General features: G+C 41.3%; 1 protein-coding gene across 4 annotated transcripts in view; it reads left to right on the top strand.

The window, feature by feature from the left end:
- Window positions 1–15,947, top strand: part of TMEM175 (transmembrane protein 175) — a 32,818-nt gene extending 16,871 nt beyond the window's left edge. For all 4 annotated transcript variants that reach the window (XM_067553398.1, XM_067553397.1, XM_067553399.1 and 1 more), the window contains 8 exons: window positions 938–1,035; window positions 2,355–2,406; window positions 4,141–4,176; window positions 5,155–5,238; window positions 8,104–8,268; window positions 10,725–10,803; window positions 12,528–12,663; window positions 13,509–15,947. In XM_067553398.1, the coding sequence (XP_067409499.1) occupies window positions 992–1,035; window positions 2,355–2,406; window positions 4,141–4,176; window positions 5,155–5,238; window positions 8,104–8,268; window positions 10,725–10,803; window positions 12,528–12,663; window positions 13,509–14,172 (1,260 nt within the window). In that variant the 5' untranslated portion in view covers window positions 938–991 and the 3' untranslated portion in view covers window positions 14,173–15,947. The remainder of the gene's footprint in view (window positions 1–937; window positions 1,036–2,354; window positions 2,407–4,140; window positions 4,177–5,154; window positions 5,239–8,103; window positions 8,269–10,724; window positions 10,804–12,527; window positions 12,664–13,508) is intronic.
- Window positions 15,948–16,025: the final 78 nt, after the last annotated feature.

The raw sequence follows: 16,025 nt of genomic DNA, 5'->3' as shown, positions 1-16,025 counted from the left end.
TGACAAGTCGTTGCTGTGCAGAGCTTGTGTTCCAAGTTAGACATAAAGGAAAGGGGGGCAGTAAAAATGCAGAGGGAGAGGGTATAGCAAACAAAGGTTATAACAGCAGAGAGATGCTTATCATTATGTATCCATCCTATTTGTTATTTTTCAGGGTTTTAAAAAAAGTTAATACTATAAATTAAGATATGGTAGCAATATGCAGAACGCAGCTAGGGTAGATGTCAGTAAAACAAACCACTCCTACAGCTCTTAACAGTTTCACAGCACTCGGAAACTGTAATCTAAGTAATCTCAATACCCTAATGATATCTCCAATTCAACTAACAAATATCTATTTAATCAAATCAGTGCAGGCTCATCCCAGCACAGATAATAATACCAAGCTCATGTACATCACTTTTCGTTTGTAGAACTCAAAGTGCTTTATGAGGATAAATATCATCGTCCCCCTTTCATTGATGTGGAAATGGGGGCACAGAGAGGTGTAGTAACTTATCAAGGATACACAGAAGGCCAGCTTGTTTAATAGTTATGCTTCTTTTAACTGTGAACACAAGTGATTGTCTTGCCCCTTAAAAGTGAGCAGTACAAAAAATCTACACATTTGTTTAGCAATGGTTCCTATTTTTATTTGGTATACCACGGTCTGGCACTTTTTATGCAGTCATCTAGGTAATTGGAGGAGATATTCCAAAATGCTTACAAGTGTCTGGTAAGCTAATTACTCTGTTTTTTGGTACTGTAAATTAGAAAATGGGAGTTCTTGGAAGAAATCTATACTTCAGCACGCAAGACCGCCTAAAAAATGTATTCTGCTTTGTGAAGCTACCCCTTGTTTACAGATATTGCTAGCAATTTCAGAGTGTAACATTCCTCATGTCTATATTTTGCAATGATGTGCTTTTTCTATTAATAATACTGTATTTTTTTTCAGAAACTAGGTGAAAGTATTCAACAACTTCTACTAACGAAAATTGCAGTCTACCTGATGACTTTTTTAATAGTAACAGTGGCTTGGGCAGCACATGTAAGGTATGAAAAGGGGAACTTCTTTTTCTGGTACAAAAGTAGCTAATTTCTTCTAGGTAGTTAAAGCAAGATTAATTTGGTGGAAGTGACCAGAGACACTATGTACCCACTATGTACCCATGTAATATTTCACACCAGGACTTGCAATGTTCTTGTCCATCTGGGCAAATAAAAGCTCATACAGATTCTTTAATTAAATTGCATTCTGTGGCGTTAATGGGTCTAGGTAACACCTCTCTTCCAGCAGACTTCATTAAGACACGTAGATGGACATGGCTTGTTGAGGAAGAGTTAACATGGCTTTTGTAAAGGGACATCATGCCTCACCAGTCTATTCGAATTCTTTCGGGGGGCCAACAAAGGTGGACAGTGGTGATCCAGTGGATATACTGTACTTAGACTTTCAGAAAGCCTTTGACAAGGTCCCTCACTTTTAAGCAAAGTAAGCAGTCCTGGGGTAAGAGGGAAGGTTCTCTCATGGATCAGGAACTGGGTAAAAGACAGAAAACGAAGGGTAGGAATAAATGGTCAGTTTTCAGAATGGAGAGAGGTAAATAGTGCTGTCCCCCAGGGGTTTGTACTGAGACCAGTGTTGTTCAACATATTCAGAAATGATCTAGAAAAAGGAGTAAATTGTGAGGTGGCAAAATCTGCAGATAATACAAAATTACTCAAAATAGCTAAGTCCAAAGCAGACTGTGAAGAGTTAAAAAGGGATCTGACAAAACTGCATGACTGGGCAACAAAATGGCAGATGAAATTTAATGTTGATAAATGAGAAGTAATGCACATGGGAAAACATAATCCCAATTATACATACAAAACGATGGGTCTAAGTTAGCTGTTACCACTCAAGAAAGGGATCTTGGCGTCATTGTGGATAGTTCTCTGTAGCCATCTACTCAATGTGCAGCAGTAGTCTATAAAGCTACAAGAATGTTAGGAACCATTAGGAAAGGGATAGATAATAAGATGGAAAATATTATAATGCCTCTACATAAATTCATGGTACACCCACACTTTGAATATTGCATGCAGTTCTGGTCATCCCATCTCCAAAAAGATGTATTAGAACTGGAAAAGGTACAGAAAAGGGCAACAAAAAGGATTAGGGGCACAAGAAGAGATTTAAAAGACTGGGACTTCTCATCTTGCAAAGGAGATGACTTGTTTTTCAGTCCGACACACATTAATTGCTAGCTGCCCGGGCTGCTTATCATGTACATTGATGAACAGTGGAAAAGTGTTTACAATATAATGTCATCAATGCATAGTTTTACTAGGTTTGTTGGTTCATGGCTTTTTTTGCTTTGTTTTTGCAGGCTGTTTCAGGTGATAGAACTTATAGATGATGTCCTTGCCCTTCTAAATTTGGTAAGTGTCTATCAATCATAGTTGGTATTGAACCTGCAAATGCAAGATTGAGATACGTAAAAGTCACTGATATAACAAAAAGTGTAGCTCTGTTTGTGTCCAGATACTGTCAACAAAGGAGCTGCCTTTTTAATCTGAGTAGTCTAAATTAGCCAAGCAGTGAAGACAGACAGACAATTGTGCAGCTTAATTTTCCTTTTCAGTAAGGGAAACTGAATTGTTGTCCCAGAGGAAGAAAAGTTCAGTAGCAAATCAGGCTGGAGTGCAGCAGAGGTAATGAACGAGGGGGATCCTGAAGGAAGGTCTGTATGCTAGGTGAACTCCGCTCTCTGGATAGAAGAAATGAGCCCAAGTGCAGAAGTCAGGATTTCACCTTGTCCAATGACTTGGTGAGAGTGGGTTTGGATCACAGATTATGGCTTGGAGCCTATTTCTGTTTAGTTTTTTCCAAAACTCATATTTAAAATCGGAATATTTGAAGTACAGAGTTAGTGGTGTGGTTTTTTTAAAGCTGTCTACTGAGTAACCAGTTGGGTCCTTGAACCACATTAATCAGCTTTACATTATCCTAAACCTTACTTTTAGTTTAAAAAAATTACTTTAAAAGTTATTGGTTTACTTGTTAACATGTTTGGAGAGCTTTCTTTAATGAATAACACTGTAATAGCTGTATTGTTGTTATTGTGGGGATGCTGCTCTCTACTGGAGTAGTGGTGAATTTATCCTGGGTGTCTCAATCACTTTATTCTGTTGTTTTAAGCCCCTTCAGTTGACACTCTGCACTGTCACAAAATTTAACGAAATAGAAATTTTGAAATGATTCTGCTTTCAACAAACTGAATTTAAGTACCATAAGATAATGGTACAGTCAGTGAAATGTTGGGGAATTGGTTAAGTCTTTAAGACATTTAATCCTCTTCTAACATAGCTTTTAAGACAATACATCTTCATGTGGTTGAGGTTCTCTTTTTTAGCTCTATTTTTTTTGTACGTGAAATGTTGGGGATCAGATAGATGTATATTTTCAACCAGCTCAAATTAGAGATGTTTGATACACTTGGGGGAAATACCAGATTTTTACCATTACTACTTTAAAGGGGCCTAAGACATGAAATAAGACACACAAACTAAATATGGATCTGCTCTAAAACAAAATATACCTCTGCGTAAAACTAGAGTAGTGATAACAGACCTTCTGATACTGCTAACATAAGCCTGGCGTTGAAGTGTCAGGCCAAAAGTTCAGCTCTGTTTGAGCCCTCTGAGTGAGGGCAGGTCTGCACTTTACGTGCTGCAGTGGCACTGCTGTAGAACGTCGGTGAAAACGCTATGATGCCAGTGGGAGCGCTTTTCCTGTCAGCGTAGATAATTCACCTCCACAAGAGGCAGTAGCTATGTCGCTGGGAAAGGCCCTCCCATCAACATAGCGCTGTCTACACTGAAGTTAGGTCAGTGTCACTGCGTTGATTAGGGGGTGCGGATTTTTCATACCCCTGAGCAACATAGTTATACTAATGTAAGTTTTTAGTGTAGACCTGGCCTGAGAAAACACTTAAATCTGCTGCATAGTTATCCATTCCCTGCAAGGTTCAGGTAGCAATTTCAAGAACAAACTCCTTTTCTTGACGCAGTGCCTGCATTAGACTATTAGAATTACTTTAATCCCTAGCAGTGATGGACTCCCTGGATTTAGTCAAGCTTGAGTTTCAAACATCCTTTTTTTCCTCCTCCTAGGCATGTATGATGCTCATCACTTTCTTGCCATACTCCGTAAGTAAGCTGTCCACTTTCATTCATGTTTAACATGGCTGCTTTAATTTTAAGAAATACCTTACCAAAGCATTCACAAACCCATTATGATGCCTGAACTCCACTGCAACGTATAAATATTAGTTTTCTGATAACCCTAAAAACTGAATGCATTAAACCACATTTAGGGCTTCTGTTTTTCGGAGTTTATTAAATTCCATTTTGGGGGTTTAATTTTAATAATTTTTTATTTTAATGTAGATGTCCAAAATCGGAGTGTACTGTAGTGTGTGTGTGTGTGTGTGTGTGTATTCTATACACTACTCATTACTATAGTATATACTATACTGAATAATCTCTTTGTAGCATTCCACAGTGAACTGTAACGTAGTACTGTTTCAAACAAAAAGTATTGGATCATGTAATTAAAGACTATGTTATAATGGATACGCACAAGGGGACTAAATTAAGGTTGCACAGGCAAGCTTATTTCTGGCATTTCCCAGCATTGGAGAGCTGGACTCTGCAATCTCTCCATCCTTCTAATGTATTGTTTGTAACACCATCTATATACCGCAGGCTCTGCCTGAAGCAGCTGACATGGTGGTCATGGTGAGGACCATAGCCACTGAGTCCCTAGTTCTGCAGTGAGTATGGTGCAGGGATCTGCTCAGACAGAGTTTATTGCAGGAGCCCAAAGCTGGTCTGAAGGAGTTCAGGGTTATTTAGTTACTTTGGGGCCATCTCTAGCATTTAAAAATTCCTGCAGCATCAAATTTATGAACACCATAGTCATTGTGGAAGCCACGTATTGCATGAGTTGGGCATATTTGTAGCTGAAAGGTAAAGTCAGTGGAGTTATGCCAAGGAGGAATTTGTCTTGTTTGGATTGTTCAAGTTTTAAGGTTAAATGAAAGTAGAACTCGTACATTCCTAGCTTTGTTGCTCTCTTATTACATCTTGAAGAACTTATTTAACCTATTTACATTTTCCTTGTAGTTTTCCTTAATGGCCTCCTTCCCAGGTGTACCTGTTGGTATTTTCATGTTTAGCACCTGTGCTGTTGTCATCGGCCTTATCCAGGTATGGGTATCACTCATTTACTTTTTCCATTCAGTATTAGAGACTAGATTGTATTAGATTGAAGTATAATTAGATTTATTAGTAGTAGATCCAAAACATTAGGTAAGCTTAATATAAAATGTTGTGATATTGCTATTATTAATGTATTGTTTTTGTGATCGTGCAAGAACGGTAATTCAGACAACCGCCACATCACATGGTGACTGTTTTCATTATCCCGAGTCAAGCTGGTTATCTTGTAGTATGAAAAAATTAATGCACTTGAAGTACCAGTGAAGACACCGATGCAACCAAATCAGAAAGTTCAAAACCCATTGAATCATGATATATTTTTTCTAAAAAAAGAACTCAAAAAGTAAGAAAAGTAGCAATTGATGGACTATTATGATGTTGATTTTTTTTTTCCGTGCTGGAGTTCTGTATGGCTGCTCAATATTTAGTTCAGTGAGCTTTTTAATACAGGTACACTGTCTCTACCTTATTTTTAACTATTAAGTATAAGGGAACGGCAAATCTTAATGAAATAGTTTCCTTTATCTATGGGATTGAAAATTACACTGATCATAGGACCACGACTTCATATATTAAGTCCAGGATTAGACAGGACTGTATTGAGGCAGTGCTTGCAAGAGACAAGTGACAGATTTAAGTCACAATATTTTATGAACCATCAGGGCTAGAAATAAGCTCTCTGTGCACTTGGAAGTATGGGAACTCCAGTAAAATATTTACATTCTAGCCCTGGCAGGTTTCAAGAGTGGACTTTGAAATTGTAACAAGCACTGTGCTATATCTTTCCATTTGAACCCCAATATAATTTTACTTGCCTTCTGTTGAACTGGGAGAGCTTGAACTAAGTGCTTTATGTTGGCTGAAAGTTTTAAACTCCAGATTTTAAATGATGTAGAAAACATTATCCGCCTTGTAAAAACTCCTGGGGTGTTTGAGCCGAGGATTTGCTTTCTGAAGGGAAAATGGAACCACAAAGTTATTGAAATCTTTGCAGACTTTTTGTAATGTTTACTCTGTAAAGCCTTTCCATAGTCACACAAATCTTAGTGTGCTAAATTCAAACCAGAGTTTACATCTGCTTCTACTTCTCATGACTCTGGTGAGTCAAGTCCAGTGGGTGAGACTGCAATGATGCAAGGCAACCATTACCTCCTATTCACTGGTAGTGTCGAGATGGAGCCAGCACGCCTGAAAAGTGAGCAGTCCTTGCCAGAGAGTGGGTGTGGCTAGAAAATGCACTGATTAGTGTCTTCCCTCTACTTCTGGGGCTCCTAGTGACGTACTGCTGGAAATCAAATCAGTCCTCACCAGGCAAAAACACCAAGGGTGAAAAGCTGGCAGTACCACCCTCCCTCAGAATGAGTTTCCCCTGGAGAGTTAGGCAACTTACGAGCACAGGGAGATGTAATTTACACATCCTATCATCTACCTGGATGAATGTAGTCCAGCATGTCGTACATCTGCAATGGCTCCCTCTCAGCAAGGCCTGAGAGTCAGTTCTGTGCTGCTAGATTGGCAGGCATTTCTGACATCTGTCCCAGCCTCTGAATTTATATTGCACCAAGGAGCCTCGCTCATGGAACAGGACCCCATTGTGCTAGGCGCAGTACAAATACCGAACAAAAAATGTCATCGGGCGGGTGGTGGTGGTGGAGAATACAAAATCTCTGCTTACCTAAGTATTTTTGCTCCTTGATTGTGGAAAGAGAAATTGCTTCTGACAACAGCAGGGTAGGGGTAAGCCTCTCAGATCCTGCTAAGAGAAGAAACTACAGTTGAGGTTAATTTTTTTCTTTAACTATTGGGGTTCTATAGAGTTCATGTTCAGTAACAAAAATGGTAGGCGCCAGAATAATGTGCTGTATATAGAGCTGCTCATCCAAGGATCATAAGGAACTTGACCGACCTCATTGGCGTTTTGCAAGGCTAAGCCAGTGAACATATGTAATCCTCACTTTACAGTTAGGGAAGCTGAAACAGAGGTTCAGTGACTTGCCTGATGTCACACAACAAGTCTGTGGCAGAGGCTGGAAAAAAACCAATTTTCTGCCTCTCAGTCCCTCTCAAACCACTAGCCCTCTCCCTGTTTTAGTAAGTGCAATAGCTCACAGCCTGCCCTGGCTAGGAGCCGGGTAAAATGTTTTCTGGTCCTGAAAGCATTTCTAAGCACGTGCTCTTGCAGTAATGATCAGAAGAAAAAACTTGGATTCCTGACTTCACCCAACATTTCCGGGCTCCGTCGGCAGGAAGGGCATGAGAAGCAGTTGGCACAGCTGGGCCAGCCTGTTCATTTTCACGGTTGGTTTGTTTGCAAAACCAGATGTTTTCTTCAGGAATTGCAAATCCATTGCTGGGTGCTGTCTTGCCATTTGCACAAGCCAACAGCTTTACATTAATAAAAACCATTAAATTCTTCCCTGTGGATAAAATTGTAAATTTTTATTTATCCACATGGGGCAGAAACACCATTGGAAGAACGGTGCCGCTTTCTTACTGAGGAGGGCTGGCCTTGTTTTTTTGCTGGGGGAGTGGCCAGTGAGATGTTCACACGTGTGTGCATCCATGCTCTAGTGCACTGGCTTCAGCAGAGCTGGAGCACGTCTGTCTACCCGGGCGGGGAGCCCTCTCTCAGCTGCAGTGCAGAGGTCTCCTGAGTGTTACGCAGTGTCAGAGCCGGTGAGACTCCCCTCTTCATTCTTGTCAGACAAGCCCTTTCCAGGAGAGCGGAGAGCAGTGTTTAGCCCGCTCTAGGACTTGCTGCATTAGGGGTTTTCTTTTGCTTGGGTCCCAATTTAGAATTACAGCTTTGACTTGTCTAAATATCCAGTGCCAACAATGTGCTCCTCTCTGCAGGCAGTGATAGTAGTCTATGGCTTCTATCATCCCTACTTGCTGAATCACCAGATCCAGGCGGCTGAACACCAGGCCGTCTACAAATATCGTATCTTACAGATCATTCTGAGAGGACCAGTCTTCTGCCTTTTAGCAGCCGTCTTCTCCTTTTTCTTTATCCCAGTGGTAAGTTCTTTAAACGACCGTCATTCTAAAAAGGTGAAGTAGCTGAAAGTGTGACCTGACAGTCTTCGTTACTCACAGTCAGTTTTATAGCTGATAAAGTGTCCTACTGATCAGAACGCACAGCTTACAACCACATTGTGTAATTCAGCACCTTAAGCCCCATCACTGAGCAGATTTAAAACACGTTTGCACAAAGCTCTAGATAGTGTAACATGGGGGGACACTGTCACGCGCTGACGAGTGACTAGGGCCGTGGCTCTCATCCCTTCCCGTAACATTACAGCTGAAAAACGTTGCCTCACGACTCCCATGTAGGTCACAATCCCCTCGGTCTGACTGAAACCCCCAGGTTGAGAACCCACAAACGAGGTGATCTCGTCTTTCCCGTATCTAATTTCTGTCATTCTGTGCCACACAATTTCCAGAACACTAATTTGTTTCTCAGTTACCTGCCATCACGTGGCTTAGTCAGAACCACTGTTGTGCAATGAAGGCTTTTAGATCACAGGAGCAGTATGATACTGGGGCATGGGCATCACCCATCTGCACTGGCAGGTTGGGAAAAATGCTGTGCTGCTACCCATGTCTAGTTGTTTTAGCGTCTCACGTCTGGACACTCTCTTGTAATGTCCCTTCAGAGGAGATCTTTCAGGCTAACAGTAACTCTAAAGCAGCAGCTTGCTGATCATAAACAGATGGAACAAGATTCATGGAGGTAAAATCAACATCAAATTACATAAGAAACAGGCTGAAAAGCCTGATAAATGTAGTGCCAGTCATTAACTGCAGTGCAGGCACAAGAACAGGAAGAATAAGTAGATCAGTCAGCATCTAATTATCAGACTTGCCATCCCAAAACAAATTCCTCTGGCAGAATCCTAGGCACTTAAAGCCAGCTCCTATTCCATCTTCACTAAATGGAAACCAGTGACTTGCACCAGCTCTCAGCTTTCACACACACAGTCACTTTATAGAGCTGCTCTTGAGATTCCTGCTTCTGCCTGTGCCAGTGGCTAGCACACGTCCTGTGCTCTTTTAGGCACTCTTTGGAGGACTGAAATAATACATGGATACATTTACCCTAAGGACTGGAAATGTTAGGGCTCAGAAGCAGTTAATTTTTTTAAAACAAAATTGTGCAGACAAGTATTCTGTGTTAGGAAAGTGTCCTCTTTGGTTAAACTTGTGCAGAGGTATTCCATTCTAAATTTAAATCAAAATTCAAGTGTGATGAATTTTTTCCTCAGCAAAACTTTACAAGACTTTTTAACACATCTGCTTTGATGCAGTTGATTGACTACTCTAAAGCAGAGGCTCTCAAACTGGGAGGGCTCCTGGGGGGTGCAGAATGTATTCTGGGGGGAAGAGGGCATGAGAAGTTTTAGGGAGGGAAAAACATACTGCACACATTTTACTCACAGCAAAGAATAACTAGCAAAGCTGATTTCATCAGACATATCACGTCCGCAGATGGTGCTGTGCATTTGACTCTGTATGACTCAGATGGTGCTGTGGATTTTGACGGATTTCTGTTAAGCTTGCGTAGCATTATACAAAGTCGTTGCCATCTGTACGTTAATCCATTTGCTACAACATGGTGTGCACGTTGAATTGTAAGCATCAACCGCAATCACAGTTGGGCTTTTCCAGTTATTGCAATGAATCATTGGCTCTGTCTGACTCAGTGCCTGACTGTTTTTAATATTTAGTGAGAGTCACGTGGATTTTTTAAATCCGTATCTGTACTTGTATGGCAACTACTACAGACACAAAGAAGGGGGGCGTGATGAAATGCATTTGAGAACCACGGCTCTAAAGGAGCCAATAGAATTTCATGTAACTGACCTATTAGAACTATAATGGACAAAGTCAGCATAATGCAAAGCATTATCTCCGTTGATGTGGTACCTGAGCTATTGCAGACTCTGAATAGCAAATGACAAGTAGCAGAGGGACCCAGGGGCTCCCAACTTTACTAAATTCCATGCAAATGATGACAACATTTTTGTGTCCTAGGCTTAGCAAAATATTTATTTTCCTTTCAGTCTCAGTACCTCCCAGTTACAGATATTGAACTTGCTAGGGGAAGTGGGGGAGGCAAATATCACGGTGTGCTCATAATATTCAAGTTGAAGATCAGTCTTGAGAAACTCCATGTGAGCTACTGAGGTAGTGTTAATGTATTTGTTGGATAAATGTTAGTGTAGTGATTGTGCAGCTGGTGTGAGGTCAGTCGCTGTCCTAAAATCCTGCCACAGTCAGGGTATTTCAATGTTGCAATATCCTGCAACATAAAGTTGTGTGTTAAAGCAACGTGCTCATGGAGGATAAAAAGAATAGTGAGTGTTTAACTTAGAACAAGATTCACACACACACTTAAACATATAATATTTATGTATATGTGTATTTATCTTATAATAACTGAAAATTAAAACTCTTTTCATTCCTTTCTATAGTCTTATGTTCTGCTTGGCTTTGTTATCTTTTTTCCGCACATCACTCAGTTAATTATTTGGTGTAAAAACAAGACTATTGGTAAGTAACAATATCCATAAGAACTGCATTTAATTTTAGATACTTGACAATATAGCAAAGTTGATATATTAAAATACGATGCGTTTCACAATACCTTTTGTGTCAGAAATTTGAAAGATCTACGGTGCAGGAGAATCCACAGCAATTTTGTTTGTATTTCTAGTTCCATTGTTACTAATTGGGACGCACCAATAAACTTTTAGTCCTCTCCTTCCATTCTACCTCTTTGTGGGAACCTTTTTCCAGGCTTTACCTAATTGAATGCTGTAGCTATAGAACACACATACGTCAAGATTCTCCTCTGACCCCTTTGGAAAGAAGCATAGTAATTGAACAGTCTCAGCAGTGAGATCTCTGTCTGATCACTGGCTCTGGCCCCAGTAGTAGTATCTTCACCCTCCCCAAATTCATATTTAAAACATATCACAGTATCTGTTGTATGTAGAACAGCCGCAAGCAAAGTATTCCAGGGGGCAGTGTTAGCTACTTGGAGAGGAGATAGACAAGTACTGTATCATTATTATCCAGGTTTAGTATGGTAGTGCCTGAGGACCATCCCAGAATGGGGCCCTATTGCGCTAGGCACTGAACAAACATAGGGTGCCTATGGTCCCTTCCCCAAAGAGTCTACAGTGGAGAGAGACCAGACAGACGCCTGTGGGGAAGGGGTATAACACACAAGCGAAGGCAGCTAGTGGCTGAGGGAAAGAGACAGCGAGGGAAGGGAAGGCGAGCGGATTGGAACACAGGATTGCCATACAGGCTGAGATAGTTGTTTCATAAAGGCTGGTGTTTTGCCTCTGCCAGTTGCCAGCACCTAACGCTGCAGAGGAAGCTAATAGTTTTCCAAATAGTGCACTGTGAGTGGGGTGAGGGCAGAGATTTTTTTTTTTTGCCTTCAGCAATACTTTAATGCCCTGAAGAATGAGATTTGTGTACCCTGATTCTAAACATGCCCCTCTGTCGTCCTCTCAGCTTCCCCCACCCCTTCCTTTCTCTGTTCCCCTCTCAGAGCTGGCCCTGAACAACTCCCTCTTGAGCAAAATGAGACATAATTCTGCAGTAGAAGCAGATTCTTGGTCTTGAAAGGGACAGTAAAGGGATGAGATGTTGATGTTTGACTTGTGTATTTTTCAAATATGTGTTTTCCTTTCATTCCTGGAAATGCCTGATTACTTCTATAAATCTGGAAGAATTTTTGGATCTAGATAGCTCTTCTCTATTTAGTGCACCTGGGACTAAATACTTAACTGACCATTTAATTTGGAGTAGCACTAGAGCTCTATCTTCCAAAGACAGAGAAAGAGCTAATAAAAATGACTAACGGAAGTCCTCCACTCAGACCAGAGCCCCAAGATCCGTTAGAGATTCTTGACCTGTAACAGGGTTTCTGTCTTGTGACTTATCAAAATACTAAGCTAAAACACTAACACCGAGTCATTGTTCACCTCGTACCAACAGCGGGTGAGGTGCTTCAAAGACGAGTCCCTGACCTGAAGGCCTTCTGATTTAAAGAGGCAACATACATCTCAGGAAAGGGATGGCTGCAGTGCGATTGAACTGTCAGGTTGAGCAATGCCTTGTTACTTCCACACGTTTGACATTTGAAGAGTTTGGGGGATCAGAGGCCTCAGACGAGACTGCTGAAAATCTGGTTTAATGCTGCTTGTTTCATGTTTTGATTTGATTGGAACACAAACTAACTCATGAATTACGGTTGGCAGGTTCAAGAGCGGAGGAGCCTCACAGCTTAGAGTCCTTCACCTTCTACCTCAATGAACCTTTGAGCAAGGAACGCGTGGAGGCATTCAGTGACGGCGTGTATGCTATTGTAGCAACCCTGCTCATTTTGGATATATGGTAAGGCTTTGTACTGACCGAGACGCCCTGAATTGTTGGGTATACATTTAATAGCAATAATTAACATGGCGCTTTCATCAGGAGATCTCAAAAACTTCACAGGCTTGAATGTATTTATCCTCTCGGTCCCCCTGTGAAGCAGCGCAGGGCTATTAACCCCATTGTATGGATGGGAATGAAGCACAGAGAAGCTCATGACTTGCCCAGAGTCACACAAGGCGTCTGTGGTGAAGCAGAGAATTGAACCTGGGTCTTCCAAGTCCTCATGTGGCTGTGTGTGGGCATACGGTTTTAGGTATTGAACGAGAAGGGAATTACTTTATTTTGACTGATGAAAACAACCGCGTCAATCCTCTTATCCCAGGTACCCTCATGTAAATAAATCATACAAAGAACTCTCCTCGCCTCGCCATGTCAGGATCAGTAAACCCCACCCCTCTTTAGTGCAGTTATACCAGCCTTCACGGTACTCCAGTCTCAGAAGTTTGCAAAAACTGATCTTGCCACATATTCAGAAAGTCAGACGCTGGCTCCGTCAGGCGAAGCGCTAGGAAGCTGGATTCTGTTCTGGTTATCATATCACCAACAGAAATGATAATTAAGTTCAGCTGGAGACCTTTGTTATTGATTATACTTGAACTAGGAAGCATTCAGATCCTAGGATGAATCTGCAGACAAGTCCCTGGTAAGAATTGCTTTTTGACTTGTAAACTGAGGGAATGAACCTGGAAGCCTATGATGCTATTCAGAGTTGCTCTTCAGAGTTAACTACCTGATTCCTGTTCTCCGGTTGTATCCTTACACCCGTAATGTGCACACTGAAATAGTAACTTTTTTCTCAACAGTGAGGACAATGTCCCTGACTCCAAAGAAGTTAAAGACAAATTCCACGACAGCGTTATGGAAGCTTTAAGTCAATATGGACGAAACTTCCTTGCCTACTTTGCCTCCTTCGTAACAACTGGTCTTCTCTGGTTTGTCCACCACTCACTATTCCTTCACATAACAAAAGCAACTCGATTTATGGGACTGCTCAACACATTTTCATTGGCTTTCATTGGCGGGCTTCCTCTCGCTTATCAGCTGACCAGTGAATTTGAAAAGAAGTCTCACAATGAAATAGAAGCCATTCAGGTCAGCTGTGTTATCGCTTTCTTTGCCAGCATCTTTCAGTTTGCTATATGGATCACAGCTCTGTTCCATGAAAGGGAAACCTTGCATCCTTTGGCTAGGTATGGTGGCAAGGAACATGCCTTTATGTTTGCTAAGCTTGCTCTCTACCCTTGTGTCAGCCTTGGGGCCTTCTTTCTAACGTGCTTGTTAAGTGAATTCAGCACGGCGATTTTTCACATCATGCAGATTGTAGTCCCATTTGCTTTCCTTGCCCTGCGCATCCTTGTCAGGATGTCTTTGGCAATTATAAAGTCAATATTGTCCGTCTCCAGACGGAAGAATGTACTGTTAGATGAAGAGGAAACATGTTTGTCTCCTGCTGAGACACTCTCGTAGATTTCCATGCAGCACATGTGACATTGTAACACTATTTCTCATTCTAACTTGTGTTCTAACGTATTAGATGACTTTGGTCTATACTAAAGTCTATGTTGGCCGTAACTGGAGCATCTTTAATTTTTAGCTAAAGAAACTCATGTCCCTTTCTTTAGAAATATAAGTATTTCTTTCCTTGGGTGAATGGAGGAGCCAAAGAACAGCTTGAGCTCCCTCCCTAACAGCTACCCATGAGGAAAAAATGCTGTTTGAAGCGTTACTTCAGTGATAATACACTAGAAAAGCATCAGAAGCAGCATTAATCTGTTGCTTCGATGTATGTTGTGAAAGTCCGTAGCATGGCAACCACCAGCAGAATGGTTGGGGTTTGGTTGTGCTGCTTTTGAAGGTGGAGGGCAGGGGTGGAAGTTGTGAAGGAGACTCCCTCGCAGCATCCAGGTGGGGGAATCCACAAGAAAACCTGTGCTCTACCCATATGGATCGCAAGCCTTCCTTTGTTTTCATAGTGACATTCTTGGCCTTCCACAAAGTTACCAATCCTGTGGCTGCACTTTTGCAGAAGTTTTTTGGATTGCTCTGCTGAGCATGTGTTCAGGCTGGAGGGGCATGTGTGTCACATATGCAATATTTCCAGACTACCCTAACACAAACACATTACGTCAGTAATGTTGTTGTTTTAAAAAAAAATGTCTTAACACGACAGGATTCGTGTAAATAGTTATCATTGCTGAGTGTGACCCCGCCATATTCACTTCCTTCCCGGAAGAAATGCTAACATTTCTCTTTAGCTTTGTCTTCAGGTCTGAAACAAAGCTGCCAGCCAAAGATGAAAGGAATCGTTTCTGCACTTCTCTCCATTAGCCCCCATGGGAAACTCCTTGACAACAATCTGCAGCTGGAAACATGATTTAGGGGACACTGGGGGCATGAGGCTGTTCTTCTTAACCCAATTCCTAGGTATGTGAGAGTTGGCCCTTTCCCTATCGAGAGGCTGCCCAGGGAGTTAATATGGTTACTCCCATAGTCTGCACAGCCCTAGGAGAGAGAGAAGGGAACTGACCCAGCAGGCAGAGTTGCAGTGCCTAGGTGGAAGGAAACTCCTTTCTGTTACTTCCCCATTATCTTCTGTATGTGGAGCTGTTGCTTTTGGGCCATGTGCAGCAGGTATACCTTTCCCCTGAAGAGGTCTGCACTGCTGGGATACACAGTCATCCAGGTCTTGGTTACCCACAACAGGCTATATATTTCTCTTGGATAGAGTCATTCGCTTGCATTGTGAAATGTCTGTGCCTGATACTTCTGCCCTATTTAAAACTGAGGGATCATGTTTCCTCTTTAAAAAACACTATAGCAAATAATAAGTAGAATAAATCTTATTGAAAACCTCTTTAAAGTTAGTCCAGTTTAAATAGCCCTGCTTTTAGTGCAGTGCATTTTAGTACCAAAATGTAGCAGTTGGTATTATGCACCTTATACTGAAGGGTTATGTGTGTCTTGGGGAATATCAGGTTGTTGGGGATTTTTACTTGGGTTTTTTTGTACCTGGTTTATGGTGAATGGCTTACAGTGGGGTTGTGTATTATGTTGCATATTGCTGGTCAGTCTGAGATCTGAAAAAAGCATTTTTAGTTCTGTTTGGTCTCCTTGGTTTTAATGCTGCTATGCAATTGACATGTTTGTATTTATAATAATTTCAGATCAGTTAAAAATCAAAGCATCTAACGTATTTCTGTTGTTCAGATTAAATCAAAACCTGATGTTTACAATTAAAACGACATATTGGGAATCTGTCTTTTTATTTTCTTGAAAAATATTATTGTTCGATCTTTAACATCTTTGGACTGGAGTCTTAA

The sequence above is a fragment of the Emydura macquarii genome, unplaced genomic scaffold (assembly GCF_026122565.2).
Source record: "Emydura macquarii macquarii isolate MOO-44397 ecotype Brisbane River unplaced genomic scaffold, CSIRO-AGI_Emac_v2 contig_1451, whole genome shotgun sequence".
In the NCBI taxonomy this organism is placed as follows: Eukaryota; Metazoa; Chordata; order Testudines; family Chelidae; genus Emydura; species Emydura macquarii.
This window is presented reverse-complemented; position numbering and strand designations above follow the sequence as displayed.